We start from the raw sequence: 20,988 nt of genomic DNA, 5'->3' as shown, positions 1-20,988 counted from the left end.
AAAAAATAAAAAAACAAACACCACCCTAAAATACCAAGCTTGTAGATAAAGAGAACATTCTGGTGGTTGCCAGAGGCAGGGGGGTAGGGTAGAGAATGAGAGAAATAGGTGAAGGTAGTCAAAAGGTACAAACTTCTGGTTATAAGTCCTAGGGGTGTAATGTACAGCATGGTGACTATAGTTAACAATACTGTATTGCATATGTGAAAGTTGCTAAGAGAGTAGATCTTAAAAGTTTTCACACAATAAAAAAATTCTTGTAACGATGTAAGGTCATAGATGTTAACTAGACTTATTTTGGTGATCTTTTCACAATGTACTTAAATATGGAATCATTATATTTTACAACTGAAGCCTATATAATGCAATATGTCAATTATACCTTTTTTTAAAAAAAGATTTTATTTATTTGACAGAGAGAGTGAGTGAAGACAGGCAGGGGGAACAGGAGAGGGAGAAGCAGGCTCCCCGCTTAGCAGAGTGCCTGATGCAAGGCTTGATCCCAGGACCCTTGGGATCATAACCTGAGTCGAAGGCAGATAGACATTTAACCAATTGAGCCACCCAAGCGCCCCTCCCTCAGTTACACCTTAGTAAACAAAAAGACTTTCTAAAAAGGAAACTACACACCCAGGTAATTTCACAAGTGAAATAGCAAACATCTAAGGAAGAAATCATAACAATTGTATATAAACTTTTCCAGGAAGTAGAAGTGGAACACTTTCAACTCATGTAATGAGACCAGCCTTACCCTGATATCAAAACCAGACAGAGACATTACAAGAAAAGAAAACTGCGGGTAGTATTTCTCATGGACTTAGAAACAAAAATCCTCAACATTGAATTGAAAAATTGAATCTAGCAACATAAAACAGATAATATAACATGTCTAAATGGGTTCATTTTGGGAATACAAGATAATTTTTTAAAGATTTATGTATTTTAGAGCATAAACGGGGAGGGGCAAAGGGAGAGGGAGAGAAAATCCTCAAGCAGACTCCCCACTGAGTGGGGAGCCCAACTTGGGGCTAATCCCAGGACCCTGAGATCATGACCTGAGCCAGAATCAAGAGTTGGCCATTTAACCAAATGAGGCACCCAGGCATCCCAAGATAAATTTTAAGTTCATTATTTGAAAATTAGTTACTGTAATTCACCAGAAGAGACTAAAGAATTGTATGATCATCTTGATAGATGCAGAAGAAGCACTTAACAAAATTCAAAATTTATTCTTGAGAAAAATAATTCTCAGCAAATTAAGAGCAGAAGGGAATATTCTTTACTAAAGGTCATTAAAAAAACCCACCCAAATACTAGAGCTTACATTGTACTTAGTGGTGAGATAATGCTTTACCTCTAAGATTGGTAACAAAGTGAAGATGTCCTCCGACACCACTATTATTCACCGCTGTATTGGAAGTCCTAACTAGTGCAATAAAGCAAAAGAAAGACAAAGGCATACAAATCAAAGAGGAAGAAATACAGCTGTTTCTATCGCAGACAACACAATTATTTAGATAGAAAACCTTAAAGAATCTACAAAAAAGTTCCTAGACCTCTTAAATGAACTTAGCATGGTTGTAGGATACATAATCAGTATATAAAGTTATTTTTATATTCCAGCAGTGAACAATTGGAGTTTAAAATAAAAATTTATTAGCATGCTCCAAAATAAAATACTTAAAAGTAAATCTCACAGAATATGTGTAGGCACTGTATGCTGAAAATGAAAAAAACTGTAATGAAAGAAATAATAAATGGAGAAATATACTATATTTATGGATTGGAAGACTCATGTTTTCATTTCTCTTGAATTTGATCTATAGATTAAATGCAATCTCAGTCACATTCATAGCAATCTTTTTTTTTTTTTAAGATTTTATTTATTTATTTGACAGAGAGAGAGGCAGCCAGCAAGAGAGGGAACACAAGCAGGGGGAGTGGGAGAGGAAGAAGCAGGCTCCCAGCGGGGAAGCCTGATGTGGGGCTCGATCCCAGAACACTGTTAGGCAGACGCCTAACAACTGAGCCACCCAGGCGCCCGCTTAACAATCTTTTTTATAGATGTCAATGAGGATGGAGGTGGAACCCAAAATGGAAGGCAGAATGAAACAAACTTATTTACCTGTACTATTATATAAATATAGGACGTAACTGTGCAGAAGAAACCCTCTTCAAATAAGAGCTGTCATTTCTTTTCATCATTTGTAAGTCCTTAACAAAATATAAAGTTATTTTTGTTGAACATCTTTCCAGTTCACATACTGCTATTAGAAATTCTTTTTTCTTAAGATTTTATTTCTTTATTTGAGAGAGAGACCAAGCAGAGCAGGGGGAGGGGAAAAGGGAGGAGTTGAGGAAGGTGGAGGGGTAGAGGGAGAGAGAATCCCAAGGAGATTCCCTGCTGAGTGGGAGCCTGATGCAGGGCTTGAACCCAGAACTCTGAGATCATGACCTGAGCCTGATGTGGGGCTCAGACCCAGGACCATGAGATCATGACCTAAGCTGAAGGCAGATGCTTAACCAACTGAGCCACCCAGGAGGCCCATGATGGATTTCATCATAGAATTTCTAATAGCATCAGGGGCATCTGGGTGGCTCAGTTGGCTAAGCATCTGACTTCAGCCCAGGTCATGATCCCGGGGTCCTGGAATCGAGCCCCCCATCGGGCTCTCTGCTCAGTGGGGAGCCGGCTTCTCCCTCTCCCTCTGCCTGCTGCTCTGCCTGCTTGTGCTCTGTATGTCAAATAAATAAATAAAATCTTAAAAAAAGAAATCCATCATTAGGTGCTTCAAAGAAATTAATAGAATCACTTTTTCCCTACTTTCTGTTTCTTGCCTTGAGAAATTGAATGATTCAAGGAAAGAGGAAAGAGAGTAGGGGGAGTCCTGATTGGTGTCCACTCTTCAGCTAGTTGATGACTCTAATTCACTGTAAGCAGTTGCTTTTAATATGATAATTTTTTAATCTGTGCCAACATAGACCCATGCCCACTAGTAGACTGGAACAGTCCTGACAACAGAATGTGCTGGTATGCACACCTGGGCCCAAGGGGCTGCTATGTTCAGGAGATAATATGCAGAAAAAATAAATAAAAATCACAAGTTTTTCCATAACCCTTCTCCCCTAGTAAATACCTTAGTTCCTGTTAGCCAGTATCGTGTCACATTGTAACTCAGAGCTGTTGAGGGATGCTGGGAAAGTGGGTAACTGGAAAAGGGTAATAGGATTACCGTCACTGACTTAGATCAATCATGAGTCATCTTTGGGAGAAGGTATATTGCCATGTTAAAAAATTAAGGTTTAGTTTTCAAGGAATAAGGTGAGGACAATGGCTATTGTTGGTAACATAGGAATAAGGTGAGGACAATGGCTATTGTTGGTAACATTATCTGCCACATATGGCCTTTTGGAATATGCTGGTTCTCTATCCTTAGCAAGGCATCAAATTTTCTTTATAGAATTTTGCACTGTTATTGCTGGGGAACTACTGAGACACCCATCTTATTCTGCTGTCCTCTTTTAAAGATTGATTGTAATGGTTCTAAGAATGTGGGGTTCCCAGGGTCACAGTGCTTATTAGTGGTAGAGAGACTAGAAAGCAAATCTCTTTTCTCCCAGGTCACTGTTCTTTCCCATTATAATTCATCTGTCCTAAAGCTTTTTTAAAAAGATGCTTTAAGAAAAAACTTCAAATGAGTGACAAAAATTAATTACAAGCCAGCAACAACCAAAAAAATTTTTTACTGAATAAAATAATGATTAATTTTCCTTAATCAAATTAAAACTGGGATAGGACTGTGCATTGGGACGGGGGAGGACATCTGTGTTGTTCATTATACACTGTAATGTTGCTTGAATTGATTGCTATGGTATGTGTTTTCTTGATTAAATTTTATTTTGGGGAAAATAATGTGTGAATTTTATTTTAAAAAATGAAGCAGTGCTACTAGACTTGTAATAATACGAGAAACTACACCATGTTTCTGTTTTCCCCATCCCTAATTCCTGTTCCCAAAGAGAAGCACTTTCAGCTCCTAAGTGTGATTTCTTATATTTCTTCAATTTTTCCAAATAACGTTTATCTTATTATTTGACACTTTTCAGATTTATATATATATATATATATATATATATATGTTTTTTTTTTTTTTTTTTTTTACTATGGCATATAAGAATTAAACTCTCTTACCACCACCAGTATCTCTGATACACATCACTCAGACACACAAACTTCTCCTTACTCCTTCCTTGAAATATAATTATATTACCATTTTGGTTAAATTCCCATTTAGTTGGTAATGTGTCAGTACGTTAAAATACTTTAGATGTTTTGTCACTTTCGTAATTTTTTTGGTTATGTTCTTTCATGAAGCTATATATCTTCCTGTTCCTTGTGAACTGTTTTTTTTTTTTTTCCCTGATACAGAGCTATTGACAAATTCACGGGACATCTCCCACATAGGAAATCTTATTCTTACCCACCTTATGCCTAAGCTACACATGACCATACCAGTCATCCTTATACCTATCAGTACCTCAGGTGTGAATATTCTTGGCCTTTCTGATGGAACCAAGAATCATTTACAGGGTGACCTTTAATCCACCTTGTGGGTACAGGTTTCTGAAACCATGAAGCATGCCTGGTCTAATGGCTTTTCTTCTCTCTTCCAGCTCTGCCTTTTCAAGCCCTGTCTGTTACCAGAAAGAAGAGGAAATGACTGAATCCCAGGTAAATTTTAAGTAGTGTATTTGTTCTTTGCTTTATTCTACAGTGTAGTTTAAAAGGATTACAGTAATCCATACAGGAAATTGGAAAATCCTATATAGATAAAGCTTTTTCAGAGGAAATGGAGTTGAAAGATTAAGACCAGGAAAGAGTTAAAGTATGGTAATGCAGAAAGGTGTTCAGAGAGATTGAAGTTAGGTTTCAGTTTTCAATTTCATTATTATAGGTGAAACAAACCAGAGCAAAAATTCATTACATAATTTGCATTGTAGATAAGTATTAAAATGAACTTTTCTTAGGAGAAGTAAGCTTTTCTTTGGCACCTAGATCAATGATATATTATAGTGTGACCTCTTGTAGTTGACATACCCAGCTATTTTGGTGGTCTGTTTTGATAAAGGATAAAACAAAGAATATATGTTAAAATAGCCAGCATTGAAAGGAATGCAAATGAAGATGATCAGAAAAAGGGATAAACTATCCCTTTCATGCAGTGGAAGGCCACACAACAATTTAAAAAAAAATGGCAGATACTGGTTACTCACAACAATATAGATAAATTTCACAAACACTGGAGTGAGAGAAGCTAGTAACAAAAGATACGGTTCCATTTACATGCAGTTTGAAAACTGGGAAAACTTAGCATTATCTCCTCCAGAGATAATGCTAAGTGAAATAAGTCAAGCAGAGAAAGACAATTATCATATGGTTTCTCTCATCTATGGAACATAAGAACTAGGAAGATCGGTAGGGGAAGAAAGGGATAAAGAAAGGGGGGGTAATCAGAAGGGGGAATGAAGCATGAGAGACTATGGACTCTGAGAAACAAACTGAGGGCTTCGGAGGGGAGGGGGGTGGGGGAATGGGATAGGCTGGTGATGGGTAGTAAGGAGGGCACGTGTTGCATGGTGCACTGGGTGTTACATGCAACTTGAATCATGGAACTTTACATCAAAAACCAGGGATGTACTGTATGGTGACTAACATAATATAATAAAAAAAATTATTATAATAAAAAAAAATGAAAGCTGGAAAACTAATCTCTTGTTATAGAAGTCAGGAAATTAGTTACCCCTAAGAGGATATTAACCGGGAAAGGATATGAGAGACTCTTCTGGAGTGCTGAAAATGTGGTTATTTTGACCTGATTACATAAATATTTAAATGTATAAAAGTGTATCATATTGTGCGCTTAAGATTAGTGCATCTTAGGGGTGCCTGGCTGGCTTGGTCAGTAGAGCATGTGACACTTGATCTTGCAGTTGTGAGTTTGAGCCCCACATTGGGTGCAGAGATTACTTAAAAATAAAATCTTAAAAAAAAAGATTAGTGTATTTTGCCACCATAATTTTAAAGAATACTAGAATATCTGAAGAAATAGATGAGATATATGTCTCTCAAATGATCCTGTTTTTCAGTGGTTATTTGCTATAGATTGGGCCACAGTCTAATAATTTCTGATAAATTATTATAATTTTAGTCCACTGAAATGTGAACGGAGAATATGTTTTATTTGGTTTATTGATGTGTCTCCAGCCCCTAGAACATTCTATGCCTGGTATACATAGTTTTTGTGAATATTTGTGGTTTTAGTGACTTGAATCCATGGTTCCTTGTTCCTTATTTTACTCTTAAAATAAGTGATACCGGGATGCCTGGGTAGCTCAATCCGTTAAGCATCTGCCTTAGGCTCATGTCATGATCTCAGGTTCCTGGGATGGAGTCCTGGATTCGAGCGCTGCATGGGGCTTCCTGCTCAGCAGGGAGTCAGCTGCTCCCTCAGCCCCTCCCCCTTGCTCATGCTCTTTCTCTCTCAAATAAATAAAACCTTAAAAAAAAAAGAGAGAAGAAATAGATGTCTGCCTCCTCCTCAAGGATAATTCCTTTTCCTCAGAACTTCATCCTTCATACTTCCTTTGGAATCTTTCTCTTTCAGATTTATCCTGCATTCTTAGCTATTAAACATATCTCACTTTACTGCATTTTCACCCTCAGTTCAAAGCTTTCCTAAACTGAGATACACCTTTCTTTGTGTCCCTATGTAGCAGCTTTTCTATAGATCCAGTTTTTTTTTTTCAAATTCAGTTAATTTTCAAAGTGAACACACTGTGTAACTTGCAAAAGCAATAGATCAAGAATTAGAACATTACCCTAACAACCATGAGATTTCTTCTGCACCTTTCCAAGGTCATCACCCCTACCCTAGGGGTAACCACTATTAGGCGGATTATCTCTGCCCAAGTTTGAACCTTATGAATGTATATACTCTGTGTCTGGCTTCTTTTGCCTAATACTATGTTTCTCAGATTCATGTTGAATTATTGCATGTAGTTGTAGTTTGGTTAATTTCATTGCTTTATATTATTCAATTATGTGAATAAACCATAATTTTATTTATCCATTCTATTATTGATTGCCATTTAGGTAGTTTTTATTTGAGGACAATTACAAATATTGTTGCTATGAACTTTCTTGTAGATTTTGTTGCACATATGTACACGTTCTTTTATATATAAACCAGAAGTAGAATTGCTGAGTTGTAGGTCATATACACAGATTACCTTTTATTGATACTGTTAAACAGTTTTCCAAAATGGTTGTCCAAAATTTCACTTTAAAAGAAAGGAAAAGTCTATGTGTTAATATCAGGTAAGATAAAAGTCAAAACAGTAAGCTTTAAACAAAAAGAACAGTGCTTTAAAATGAGTGCAATAGATAATAAAGATAAATAGTTGAGGACTGCTTCCTTATCAAATAACCTGCAGCAAATTTACTATAAGGAATACTGAAAATAAGACAATACATATCAGTAGGGAAACTTTCATTGATCTGTCTTAGCTCATGCTAGATGAACTAGACCAAAAAAAAATGTATCTACCAATAATAATTTGATAGAGCTAATAGAGTAAGATAGCTTATAGCCTGGAAACAGTTACTATCCCTTATTTGGTTATGAAATAGCCTAAAAGCTGACCGTGCATTAGGCATGAGTAAAATTCAGTAAGTTTCAAACGCAGGAACTATACATGGCGATAATTCCACAATGCAATTAAATATGAAGTTAATAATAAAAGATTCAAAAAGAAAAACATTCACATGGAAATTTTTTAACTAGCATAAGCAAGTTCAACAGGGACATAAAAAGTTATGTTACAGAACATCTTAGAAAATAAAACAATGCACAGAAGAAAACCTACAGGCTGAGAAAATATGTTAATAAACATAAAAGAATGAAAGTAAATGAAGAAAATACACCATTCTAGTAATTAGAAACAAAATGAGAGGGGCGCCTGGGTGGCACAGTTGTTAAGCGTCTGCCTTTGGCTCAAGGCGTGATCCCGGCATTCTGGGATCGAGCCCCGCATCAGATTCCTCCGCTGGGAGCCTGCTTCTTCCTCTCCCACTCCGCCTGCTTGTGTTCCCTCTCTCACTGGCTGTCTCTCTCTGTCAAATAAATAAATTAAATCTTTAAAAAAAAAAAAAAGGAAAACAAAATGAGAAAATTAAAAAAGGAATTGGTAAGAATAAAGTCAGTGAGTTAGAAAAACACAAAATAGTAGAACTAATAAAGAGCTGCTTCTTCCTCTGCCTCTTTTTTTTCTTCTTTCTTTCTTTATCATTTTAAAATCGAGGAAGAGGGAGGGAGAAGTAGAATAAGCAGCCACATACCCAGCTCCCCAAATTAGCATATTTTAATATTTTGACATTTTTGCCTCAGGATTTTTTTCAACAAAATAATCGGAATATTACAGATACTTTGTCCCCAGAGACAGTCACTCTCGTGCATGTTATCTATATCCATAGAGTTCATGATTTTATATTTTTACCACATAAATTTATATAAATGAACACTACTTAATGTTGCTTTGTGTTTTAGATTTTTAAGTAACTGGGAACCTGATGGACTTATTAGAGTTCTGCATCTCATCTTTTTTTTCACTCCACTTTGTGTTTTCAGACCTATTCACATGAATGTATTTCTGACTTGTCCTTTTCTGTTGTTTTGATTTCCTGTGTCATTCCCACTCTATCTTAATTACCATATCTGTGTTATAATAAATCTTGATCTGATAATGCAAATGAATCCTCCATCTTTTTTCTTCTTCAGCATTGCCTTAGCGACTTGTAGCTATTTATATTTCCTTATAAATTTTAGAATTAGTCTATTTCCACAATTAAAACTGCTGCGATTTTGACATTGAATTATGTTTACAAATATATTATCTGCAAATGAACAGTTTTCTTCATTTTAAATCCTCATGCCCCCTTTTTTTCTTGCCTAATTTTGATTGTTAAATGTAGTATAATGTTGAATAGATTGTGGTGGTGAGTGATCTTGGTCCCATTCTCAGTCTTAGGGGTATATATTCAGTAATTCATGAGATAATCTGGTGTATTTGGTGTAGGTATTTTTATAAATACTCTTCTGGTTGAAAGAAATTTCCTTTTATTCCTAGTCTGCTAAGAGTGTCATAAATTGGTGTTAAGTTTTGTCAAATACTTTTCTTGTATATATGATCTTGATCAAAGTTTTCTCCATTTTTCTGTTAATTTGGTTAATTACGAAACTAACCCTCTTAAACTAACCCTGGTGGATGTATACCCACTTGGGGATTTTTTTTTTCCCCTTAAGAGTTAATACTGATATTTATAATAAGGTATATTTGACAGACATGAAAACTTTCTTGAAAGCAGATTTTTGTAGGTTGACTTCTGGCATTAGAAGGTAGGGCAGAACCAAGATATAAGTGGCTTTGCAAACCTGTTTTATTTAGCAGAGTTCCTATAGTGCCTACCACAGGTGCTCAGTGAATGCTCTTTGGACAGAGATGTCCAAAACTATGAAGATGAATTTTCCCCTATGCCAGTGCTATTCTAGTAGTCAATTTTGTGATTAAAAATTCTTTAGAGAATTTGAACATTGTCTGACTCTCATTTACCTCCTCACATCATACTTCGTATTTTTTGTCCATTAACTTTATTCAGTGATTTCATATGTGTAAGGGTCACAGAATTACTCCTGCTACACTGAGATGTGCATTAAAAATATAGTTTATTTAAAAAATATGTTCTGATATCCTTTATGAGTTCTGTTTAGTAGAATGAAAAAAAGCTAGTTTTAAAGCAGTCTGGTTCAAAACTTAGTACATCAGTAAATTGTTTCTTTGAATAATTATTCAGTCATTCAGATTCCGCTCTGTACCCCTGTCCTCTGTTAAGGTGGTGTCTGAGGTATGGAAGAAGATCTTTATGGCTTGGGGAGGAAGATGGTCCCTGGTCCTTTCATGAATGTGTGCTACTGGCTGGTATCCAGTGAATCTGCTTTAGCTGGCTCCTTTTACTTGGCATTCTATAGCTGATAAATTTGTGCTATGTTTCATCTCAGCCGTGGTACAAGAGCCTCTCCTTTTCAACTGTCCTGCTTTGGATCTTGCTCCCTCCATAGATTTCTTGAGTCTCTGTCATGTCCTTCAAAGAGTTCCTGGATTCCATATATCCCACAACCTGTGGGGCCCCCTTGTCTTCTACAAGGGCCTTATCCCACCCTACTCAGGATGTATGCTACAGTGGGAACCAAAGGCTACTTAAAGTCCTCCCAACTTGACCATGACACTTTGCCCTCCTAACTACTGCCTATCTCACTCCACCTTAATGTGCTGGGGTGTGGGGAGTCCTGAGCACACATTTAACTGCCTATCTCCCTACATCCATGGTCTTTCTTTTCTATCCCAGGCCTCCAAGGGGAAGGAGAAGGTTTTCCTCTTCCAATTTACCCTCTGTCTTTTTCAATAGAACAAAAATGGAAAAGGGGCACGAGAAATAAGGAAGCCTAATATAGCTACACATATTTGGAGTTTGTGAGTGCCAATATGAAACCTGACGTAGTATAAAAGAAGGCCATGGCAGGTCCCAGGATATTGATGATAAAGTGCATCTATTCATAAGTAAGAAAATTAGCCACTAGAGGAAGAATATCCCATTTTGAGCTTTTCTTGCCATATTATCTGTTTTTCATCTGGAAATAATAGATTCATTTCTCCGGAACATAGAGCAGAGTGCCTAGGAAAATTAAATTGACAAGCCTATTTTGTACTCTGCATTTGGCTTAGTCATTTACTTGAGCTACTCATTTTTTCATAAGGATTTTAATTAATGTTTGCTGTCACTTCCTTTGAGTCTAAGGAACCTCCTTTATTATTTCTGGTGAGGCTACCCTGCTAGCAGTGAATTCTCTGTTTTTGTTTATCTGGAAATATATTTCATATTCCTTTCTTTTTTTTAAAGATTTTATTTATTTATTTGACAGAGAGTTAGTGAGAGAGGGAACACAAGCAGGGGGAGTGGGAGAGGAAGAAGCAGCCTCCCAGCAGAGGAGCCTGATGTGGGGCTCGATCCCAGAACGCCGGGATCACGCCCTGAGCCGAAGGCAAACGCTTAATGACTGAGCCACCCAGGTGCCCCTCATATTCCTTTTCTTAAGGTGAAATTCACAGAATATAAAATAATTTTAAATTGAATGATTCAGTGGCATTCACTAGTTCCAAAACATTTCATCACTCCAAAATAAAACCCCAGGCGTTAAGCATTTACTCCCCTATTCCATTCTCCCCCTAGCCTTCGACAACCACCAATCTGCATTCTGTCTCTATTAAATTGCCTATTCTGCATGATTCATATAAGTAGAATCATAAAATATGTTACCATTTCTGTCTCGCTTATTTACTATAATCATCTTTATTTCTGAAAGATCACTTTGCTAAATATGATTATTAGTTGAGGGACACCTGGGTGGCGTAGTTGGTTAAGCCTCTGACTCTTGGTTTTGGCTCTGGTCATGATCTCAGGGTCGTGAGATAAAGCCCTGCCTCAGGTTCTGCACTGAGTACAGAGTCTGCTTGGGGCTCTTTCTCTGTCAGCCTTGCCCATCCCCCTGTCCACCTCCCCTCTGGTAACCATTAGTATGTTTTCTATAGTTAAGAGCTTGTTTCTTGGTTTGTCTTTTTTTTTTTTTTTTTAAGATTTTATTTATGTGACAGAGAGACAGCCAGCGAGAGAGGGAACACAGCAGGGGAGAGGAAGAAGCAGGCTCCCAGCGGAGGAGCCCGATGTGGGACCTGGCTCCATCCATGTTGCTACAAATTGCAAGATTTCATTCTTTTTTTTAACGACTGCGCTACCCAGGCGCCCTTGGTTTGTCTTTTTTTTTCCTTTGTTTTGTTTCTTAAATTCACATATGAGTGAAATCATGGTATTTGTCTTTCTCTGACTGATTTGTTTCATTTAGCATTATACTCTCTGGCTCCATCCATGTTGCTACAAATTGCAAGATTTCATTCTTTTTTATGGCTGACTAGTATTCCATTGTGTGTGTGTGTGTGTGTGTACTACATCATTTTTTTTTAAGATTTTATTCATTTATTTGACAGAGATAGAGACAGCCAGCGAGAGAGGGAACACAAGCAGGGGGAGTGGGAGAGGAAGAAGCAGGCTCATAGCGGAGGAGCCTGATGTGGGGCTCGATCCCATAACGCCGGGATCACGCCCTGAGCCGAAGGCAGATGCTTAACCGCTGTGCTACCCAGGCGCCCCAACATCATTTTTATTCATCCATTGATGGACACTTGGGTTGCTTCCATAATTTCGCTGTTATAAGTAATACTGCAGTAAACATAGGGGTGCGTATATCTTTTTTAATTAGCATTTTCTTATTCTTTGGGTAAGTAGCCAATAGTGTAATAACAGGGTCATATGGTAGTTTTATTTTTAATTTTTTGCAGAACTTCAGTACTATTTTCCACAATGTCTACAACAGTTTGCATGCCCACCAACAGTGAGCGTTTCTTTCTCTTTACATTGTTGCCAACACTTGTTGTTTCTTGTGTTGTTGCTCCCAGCCTATTACTAGGGCCACAGTGTGATTTTTGTGTGTGGTTATCTTTCCCTCTCGGGAGGGCAGGAGTCACTTTGGAATGGTGTTGGCCCCTATGAGGGCTGCTTACACGCCACCAGGCTTGTAGCACTGCTTTGGATGGGCTCTCGCCAAGAGCACATTGCAGGGGGTGAATCCACGGACAAGGGGAGAGTTCAGGATGCATGCCGTTAGCAACGTTTGCACGGGTCTCTGTGTAAGGGGACCTGGAGCTGAGGCCTGGCTGGAAGGGGTGTGTCCACAGAGGAATGTGGGAGCAGGGCACACTGTTATCAAGTTACGTAGCGAAACTGGTTCTTACTATTCCTGGAGAAGTCTCCCAAGGATCCCTGCCTCTCTAGCACACTCTCTGAGATTAGTAAACAAATCTCCCTCTCATATACCCTGGGAGTTTTTCAAACTGCTGTTCCTGTTCTATCTTTTCTGTGCTATCTTTTTAGGGTGGGGGCTCAGTTTCCACTCACCCTCCCAGCTCTCCCAGAGCTGAGCCTGCTGATTTTTAAAGTTCCAGGATTTGAGTCCCACTTCTTCTAAGAACTCCTGCATCCCAGCGCCTTTGGTTTTCAAAGTCAGTGTTCTGGGGATTCCTCTCACTGGACTCCCCAGTGAGAGAATCTGTTTCTCTCCACTCTGTTGCCAGCGGCATCCTTCCCTCCTGAATATGGTCCTGTGGGTCTGTTTAGTTCCCAGTCGTGTCTCTACCCTTCTTACCCTCTTTGATGGTGCCTCTTCTCTATATTTAGCTGTAGCAAGTTGTTCTGACATTTTCTGGGTCATTTTCTGGGTTACTTACACTGATGCGAATGTTATCTTGTATTTGTGGGACAGGTAGAGTTTCGGGTCCTTCAGCTCCACCATCTTCCCTGGAATTGTACTTTCAGACTCTTATGATGTGTTTAGGGTTGTATCTCCATGTTTATCCTACTTTATTTGTATAGTAGGGGTTTTTTCAAAATCAAAAGTAGGAAGTTTTCAGCCATTTCTTTAAATATTTCTCTGTTCCTTTCCTCTCTTTCTGATGTATGTATGCATATATTCGTATGCTTATTGCTGTTTCACATTTCTTTTTTTTTTCGGGGGGATTTTTTAATTTAATCTTATTTTAATTTAATATTTTTTTATTATATTATGTTAGTCACCATACAGTACATCCCTGGTTTTTGATGTAAAGTTTGATGATTCATTAGTTGCATATAACACCCAGTGCACCATGCAATACGAGCCCTCCTTACTACCCATCACCAGCCTATCCCATTCCCCCAAGGGCCCCCTTCCCTCCGAAGCCCTCAGTATGTTTCTCAGAGTCCATAGTCTCTCATGCTTCACTCCCCCTTCTGATTACCCCCCCTTTCCTTATCCCTTTCTTCCCCTACCGATCTTCCTAGTTCTTATGTTGCATAGATGAGAGAAACCATATGATAATTGTCTTTCTCTACTTGACTTATTTCACTTAGCATTATCTCCTCCAGTGCTGTCCATGTTGCAACAAATGTTGAGATATTGTTCTTTTTGATACCTGAATAATATTCCATTGCATATATGGACCACAACTTCTTAATCCATTCATCTGTTGAAGGGCATCTCTGCTCCTTCTTCGATTTAGCTATTGTGGACAGAGCTGCTATGAACATTGGGGTGCATATGGCCCTTCTCTTCACTACGTCTGTATCTTTGGGGTAAATACCCAATAGTGCAATGGATGGATCATAGGATACCTGAATTTTTAACTTTTTAAAGGACCTCCACACTGTTTTCCAGAGTGGCTGTACCAACTTGCATTTCCACCAACAATGTAGGAGGGATCCCCTTTCTCCACATCCTCTCCAGCAATTGTTGTTTCTTGCCTTGTCAATTTTTGCCATTCTAACTGCCGTAAGGTGGTATCTTAGTGTGGTTTTGATTTGAATTTCCCTGATGGCTAGTGATTTTGAACATTTTTTCGTGTGTCTGTTAGCCATTTGTATGTCTTCATTGGAAAAGCGTCTGTTCATATCTTCTGCCCATTTTATGATTTCTGTATTTGTTTCTCATGTATTGAGTTTGAGAAGTTCTTTGTAGATCTTGGATACCAGTCTTTTATCTGTAGTATATTTGCAAATATATTCTCCCATTCCTTGGACTGCCTCTTAGTTTTTTTGACTGTTTCCTTGGCTGTGCAGAAGNTTCCTTGGCTGTGCAGAAGCTTTTTATCTTGATGAAGTCCCATAAGTTCATTTTATCTTTTGTTTCTCTTGCCTTTGGAGATGTGTCATGAAAAAGGTTGCTGTGGCTGATGTCGTAGAGATTCCTGCCTATGCTCTCCTCTAGGATTTTGATGGATTCCTGTCTCACATTGAGGTCTTTCATCCATTTGGAGTTTATTTTTGTGTATGGTGTGAGAGAGTGGTCAAGTTTCATTCTTTTGCATGTAGCTGACCAATTTTCCCAGCACCATTTATTGAAGAGACTGTCTTTTTTCCACTGGGTGTTTTTTCCTGCTTTGTCAAAAATTAGTTGCCCAAAGAGCTAAGGGTCCATTTCTGGGTTCTCTGTTCTGTTCCATTGGTCTATATGTCTGTTTTTGTGCCAGTACCATGCTGTCTTTGTGATCACAGCTTTGTAGTACAGCTCGAAATCCGGCATTGTGATGCCCCCAGCTTTGTTTTTCCATTTCAACAGTTCCTTGGAGATTCGGGGCCTTTTCTGGTTCCATACAAATTTAAGGACTATTTGTTACAGTTCTTTGAAAAATGTCATTGGTATTTTGATCGGGATAGCATTGAAAGTGTAGATTGATCTGGGTAGCATGGACATTTTAACTATGTTAATTCTTCCGATCCATGAGCATTGAATATTTTTCCATCTTTTTGTGTCTTCCTCAGTGTCTTTCAAGAGTGATTTATAGTTTCTAGAATATACGTCCTTTACGTCTCTGGTTAAGTTAATTCCAAGGTAACGTATGGTTTTTGGTGCTATTGTAAATGGGATGGATTCCCTAATTTCTCTTTCTTCCGTCTCATTATTCATGTATAGAAATGCAACTGATCTCTGAGTATTGATTTTGTATCCCACCACATTACTGAATTGCTCTATAACTTCTAATAGTTTGGGAGTGGATTCTTTTGGGTTTTCCATATAGAGTATCATGTCATCTGTGAAGAGAGACAGTTTGACTTCTTCTTTGTTGATTTGAATACCTTTGATCCCTTTTTGTTGTCTGATTGCTGTTGCAAGGACTTCTAGTACTATGTTGAATAATACTGGCGAGAGTGGGCATCCTTGTCGTGTTCCTGATCTTAAGGGAAAGGCCTCCAGCTTTTCCCCATTGAGAATCATATTCGCTGTAGGGTTTTCATTGATGGGTTTTATGAAATTGAGGAATGTACCCTCTATTCCTACACTCTGAAGGGTTTTAATCAGGAAATGATGCTATATTTTGTCAGATGATTTTTCTGCATCAATTGAGAGGTTCATATGGTTCTTGACTCTTTCCTTGTTGATATGATCTATCACACTGATTGATTTGTGAATGTGAAACCACCCTTGCATCCCTGGGATGAATCCCACTTGGTTCTGGTGGATAATCCTTTTAATGTACTGTTGGATCCTATTAGCTAGGATCTTGTTGAGAATTTTGGCGTCCATATTCATTAGGGATATTGGTCTGTAATTATCCTTTTTGAATGGGGTCTTTGCCTGCTTTTGTGATCAAGGTAATGCTGGCTTCATAGAATGAGTTTGGTAGTTTTCCTTCTGTTTCTATTTTCTGAAAGCTTCAGGAGAATAGGTATTATTTCTTCCTTGAATGTTTGGTAGAATTCCCCGGGGAATCCACCAGGCCCTGGACTCTTGTTTTTTGGGAGGTTTTTGATCACTTCTTCAATCTCTTCACGATTAATCGGTCTGTTTAGATAATCAGTTTCTTCCTGTTTCAGTCTTGGTAGTTTATAGGTTTCCAAGAAGGCATCCATTTCTTCCAGGTTGTTTAATTTATTGGTATGTAGTTGTTGATGATGGTTTCTAATGATTGTTTCTATTTCCTTGTTTTTGGTCATGATCTCTCCCCTTTCATTCATAATTTTATTAATTTGTGTCCTTTCTCTATTCTTTTGAATAAGTGTTGCCAGTGGCTTATCGATCTTATTTATTCTTTCAGAGAGCCGGCTTCTATTTTTGTTGATCTTCTCTACTGTGCTCCTGGTTTCTAATTCATGATCTCTGCTCTAATCTTAATCAACTGCCTTCTCATGCGTGGGTCAGTCCTGTTCTTCTGTTGCTGTTCCAGCTTCTTGAGGTGAGAATATAAAGACTGCATTTTAGATTGTTTGTTCGTTTGAGTGAGGCTTGGATGGCTATGTATTTTCCCCTTAGGACTGATTTTGCAGTTTCCCATAGGTTTTGGACTGATGTGTTTTCATTCTCGTTGGTTTTCATAAATTGCTTAAGTTCTTCTTTAATTCCGTGGTTTACCCAATCATTCTTAAGCAGGGTGGTTCTTACTTTCCACATGTTTGAGTTTCTTGCAAAGTTTTCCTTGTGATTGAGCTCGAATTTCAAAGCACTATGGTCTGAGAATATGCAGGGAATAATCTCAGTCTTTTGGTATCGGTTGAGACCATTTTGTGACCCAGTATTTGGTCTATTCTGGAGAAAGTTCCATGTGCATTTGAAAAGAATGAGTATTCTGTTGTTCTGGGGTGCAGTGTTCTGTATATATCTATGAGGTCCATCTGGTCCAGTATATCATTCAAAGCTCTTGTTTCTTTGTTGATTTTCTGCTTAGGTGATCTGTCTATTGCTGATAGTGGAGTGTTGAGATCCCCTAATATTAATGCATTATTATCTACATGTCTCTTTATTCTGGTTAAGAGTTGACTTGTGTATCTAGCTGCTCCCCTGTTGGGGGCATAGATATTTATAATTGTCATATCCTCTTGTTGGAAACATCCTTTAAGAATAATATAGTGTCCCTCTGTATCTCTAACTACAGTCTTTAGTTTAAAATCTGTCTGATATGAGAATTGCTACCCCAGCTTTCTTTTGAGGTCCATTGGCATGAAAAATGGTTTTCCATCCCTTCACTTAAAGTCTGGATGTATCTTTAGGTTCAAGATGAGTCTCTTGTAGACAGCAAATGGATGGGTCATGCTTTTTATCCAATCTGCAACCCTGTGGCATTTTATGGGAGCATTTAGGCCATTCACATTGAGAGTGTTTATTGAGAGAGATGATTTTAATGATGTCATACTGCCTGTGAAGTCTTTGTTTCTATAGATTGTAAATTTCTGTTCTGTATCTCTCTTGGGGTCTTTTTAGTTTTATTCAGCCCCCCTTAATATTTCTTGTAGGGCCGGCTTGGTGATCACATAGTCTTTTAGTTTCTGCCAGTCTTGGAAGGTCCTTGTCTCTCCATCAATTCTGAATGACAGCCTTGCTGGATAAAGGCTCCTTGGCTGCATGTTCTTCTCACTTAGTGCTCTGAATATGTCTTTCCAGCTTTTTCTGGGTTCCAGGTCTCTCTAGACATGTCTGACGTTATTCCGATGTTTCTCCCTCTGTAGGTGAGGATTCTTTTCCCCCTGGTTGCTTTCAAGATTTTATCCTTGGATCTACGATTTGCGAATTGTACTATTATATGACGTTGTGTTGGTCTGTTCTCATTGATCTTGGGAGGGGTCCTCTCTGCCTCTTGGACACGAGTGCATGTTTCCTTCAAGTTGTCTAGTACAATTTGTTCAGATATCTCTTCTGAACTTCTCTCTTTCTCCACCCCCTCGGGGATTCCACTGATTCTGATATTGAGTGTTTCATTGAGTCCGTAATCTCCCGTATTCTAATTTTTTGAAATTGGAGTTTTTAAAGCCATGTTCCCTCTTTTTCCTTCTTTTCTATCATCTCATCTTCCAACTCACTAATTTGTTCTTCTGTCTCGTTTACCCTGGCCATCAGAGCATCCAGTTTAGACTGCATTTGGTTGATAGCATTCTTAATTTCTGCCAGATTCACTCTCATTTCCGTCCTTAGAGATTCTATATTCTCGTCAATATTTTCGCTAATATTTTTTCAAGCCTACACATTATCTTGACCATTTTTACTCTGAACTCCATTTCTGACCATTTGGTTATATCCACATCCATTAGTTCTGTGGCACAGGCCACAGTCTCTGTTTCTTTCCTTTGTTGGGGGTTCCTCCTTGTCATTCTGATGAGGTGTGGTTGTGGGGATGTACAGAGCCCAAATTATTGACCAGGACCCAAGCAAGGTGCATTTGTTTTATAGGGACCTTAGGGATGTAGGCTTCTTGATTTTCCCGCCTGCTTTCTGGGCGAGAGGGCTGCCGCGCTGATACTCAGGCAACCCTGTTTGGGTAGATTTGCCCTGTCCGCTGTGTGCGGGGAGGATGGGTGTAGTGCAAACCGATTTTTCCGGACTTTTGTTCTCTGGTGGCTTTCCCTGGCAGCTTTCTGTGACTCTTCTGAGAGTCAGAGCAGCTTTGGCCATATCCAAGCCTCTGTCTCAGAACAGAAAGATCACAGTCTGCTCTCCACTGAGCTCTCCTGGCCACTTTAACTCTGTTTGTGTCAGTGCTGCTAAAAACCCCTCAGCCTCTCGGGTTGTGCACCCCACAGCCGTTCTCCCAGTCCTTCCTCCCAGGGCCGGCTACCCTCCCCCCTTTGTGCTTCTAACACCGTCAGCTGCCCCCATTCCCGCACGCGCCTAAGCTCCCTGTTTCAGTGTGGTTCAAGTGCGTGCTCCGGAACTCCTGGTGTCAGTCTGGTTTCTCGGTGGCTACTGGTCCGCGAATCTGGCCCGCTCCCCATCGTAGGAGGCTTCTACTTCCCGGCGCCTGAGCGCAGCGGCTCCCTCCCCCTTCCGTTTATTTTCCGATATCTGTGCGCAGATTCACGGCTCCCCGCTTCATACCTCAGTACTGGATGTTCGTTTGTAGAGATCCAGATGTATCTTCCTACGTCTCAGGCTGATTTCGTGGGTTTTCAGGATGGTCTGGTAGACATCCGGCTCAATTCAGGGGACCAGCTGTAAAAAGGTTCCCTACTTCTCTGCCATCTTTTTTTCCCCTCACATTTGGAATAATTATTAATAGGCCAGAACTTTTGTCATTGTATTCATAGTTTTCTAACTGTTCTTTAATTCCCCTGTTGTTTTTTTTGTCTCTTGCTGCTTGCTTTTGTAATGATTTTATGTAATGGCATGGTCTGATTCCCTTCTTTTTATCTTCTGTGTATCAGCTGTAGGTTTTGCATTATGGTTACCATGAGGCTTACAGAAAACGTTTTATAGATATTCTATTTTATGCTGCTGACAACTTTGATCACAGACAAAAATACTCTACTTTTTACTCTCCTTTTTAGTGTTTTTGATGTTGCAGTATTGTATTCATTAACAAGCTATTGTAGCTATTGTTTTTTAAATTTTTAATTTAAGTTCAGCTAGCCAACATATAAATACATCATTAGTTATTTTTTTCTATTTCTTTTTTTTTTAATTTTTTTTATTACATTATGTTAGTCACCATACAGTACATGCCTGGTTTCTGATGCAAGGTTCCATGATTCATTAGCTGTGTGTAACACCCAATGCACCATGCAATATGTGCCCTCCTTACTACCCATCACCAGTCTCTCCCATTCCCCCACCCTCCTCCGCTCTGAGGCCCTCAGTTTGTTTCTCAGAGTCCATAGTCTCCCATGCTTCACTCCCCCTTCTGATTACCGCCCTTTCTTTTTTCCTTTCTTCCCCTACTGATCTTCCTGGTTCTTATGTTCCATAGATGAGAGAAATCATATGATAATTGTCTTTCTCTGCTTGACTTATTTCACTTAGCATTATCTCCTCCAGTGCCGTCCATGTTGCACCAAATGTTGAGAACTTGTTCTTTCTGATAGCTGAGTAATATTCCATTGTATATATGGACCACAGCTTCTTAATCCATCCATCTGTTGAAGGGCATCTCAGTTCCTTCCACGATTTAGCTATTGTGGATAATGCTGCTATGAACATTGGGGTGCATATGGCCCTTCTCCTTGCTACGTCTGTATCTTTGGGGTAAATACCCAGTATTGCAATGGCTGGGTCATAGGGTAGCTCAATTTTTAACTTTTTAAGGGACCTCCACACTGTTTTCCAGAGTGGCTGCACCAACCTGCATTCCCACCAACAATGTAGGAGGGATGCCCTTTCCCCACATCCTCTCCAGCAATTGCAGTTTCCTGCCTTGTTGATTTTTTTTTTTAAGATTTTATTTATTTACGCGACAGAGACAGGGATAGAGACAGCCAGCGAGAGAGGGAACACAAGCAGGGGGAGTGGGAGAGGAAGAAGCAGGCTC

At 38.9% G+C, this 20,988-nt stretch overlaps 1 protein-coding gene across 7 annotated transcripts in view; it reads left to right on the top strand.

Moving 5' to 3' along the window:
• Positions 1 to 20,988, top strand: part of ZNF569 (zinc finger protein 569) — a 50,087-nt gene that overhangs the window by 11,605 nt on the left and 17,494 nt on the right. For all 7 annotated transcript variants that reach the window (XM_034638280.1, XM_034638277.1, XM_034638278.1 and 4 more), the window contains exon 3: positions 4,675 to 4,732. In XM_034638280.1, coding sequence (XP_034494171.1) covers positions 4,675 to 4,732 — 58 coding nt within the window. The remainder of the gene's footprint in view (positions 1 to 4,674; positions 4,733 to 20,988) is intronic.

This window comes from Ailuropoda melanoleuca, chromosome 12 (genome assembly GCF_002007445.2).
Source record: "Ailuropoda melanoleuca isolate Jingjing chromosome 12, ASM200744v2, whole genome shotgun sequence".
NCBI lineage: Eukaryota > Metazoa > Chordata > Mammalia > Carnivora > Ursidae > Ailuropoda > Ailuropoda melanoleuca.
This window is presented reverse-complemented; position numbering and strand designations above follow the sequence as displayed.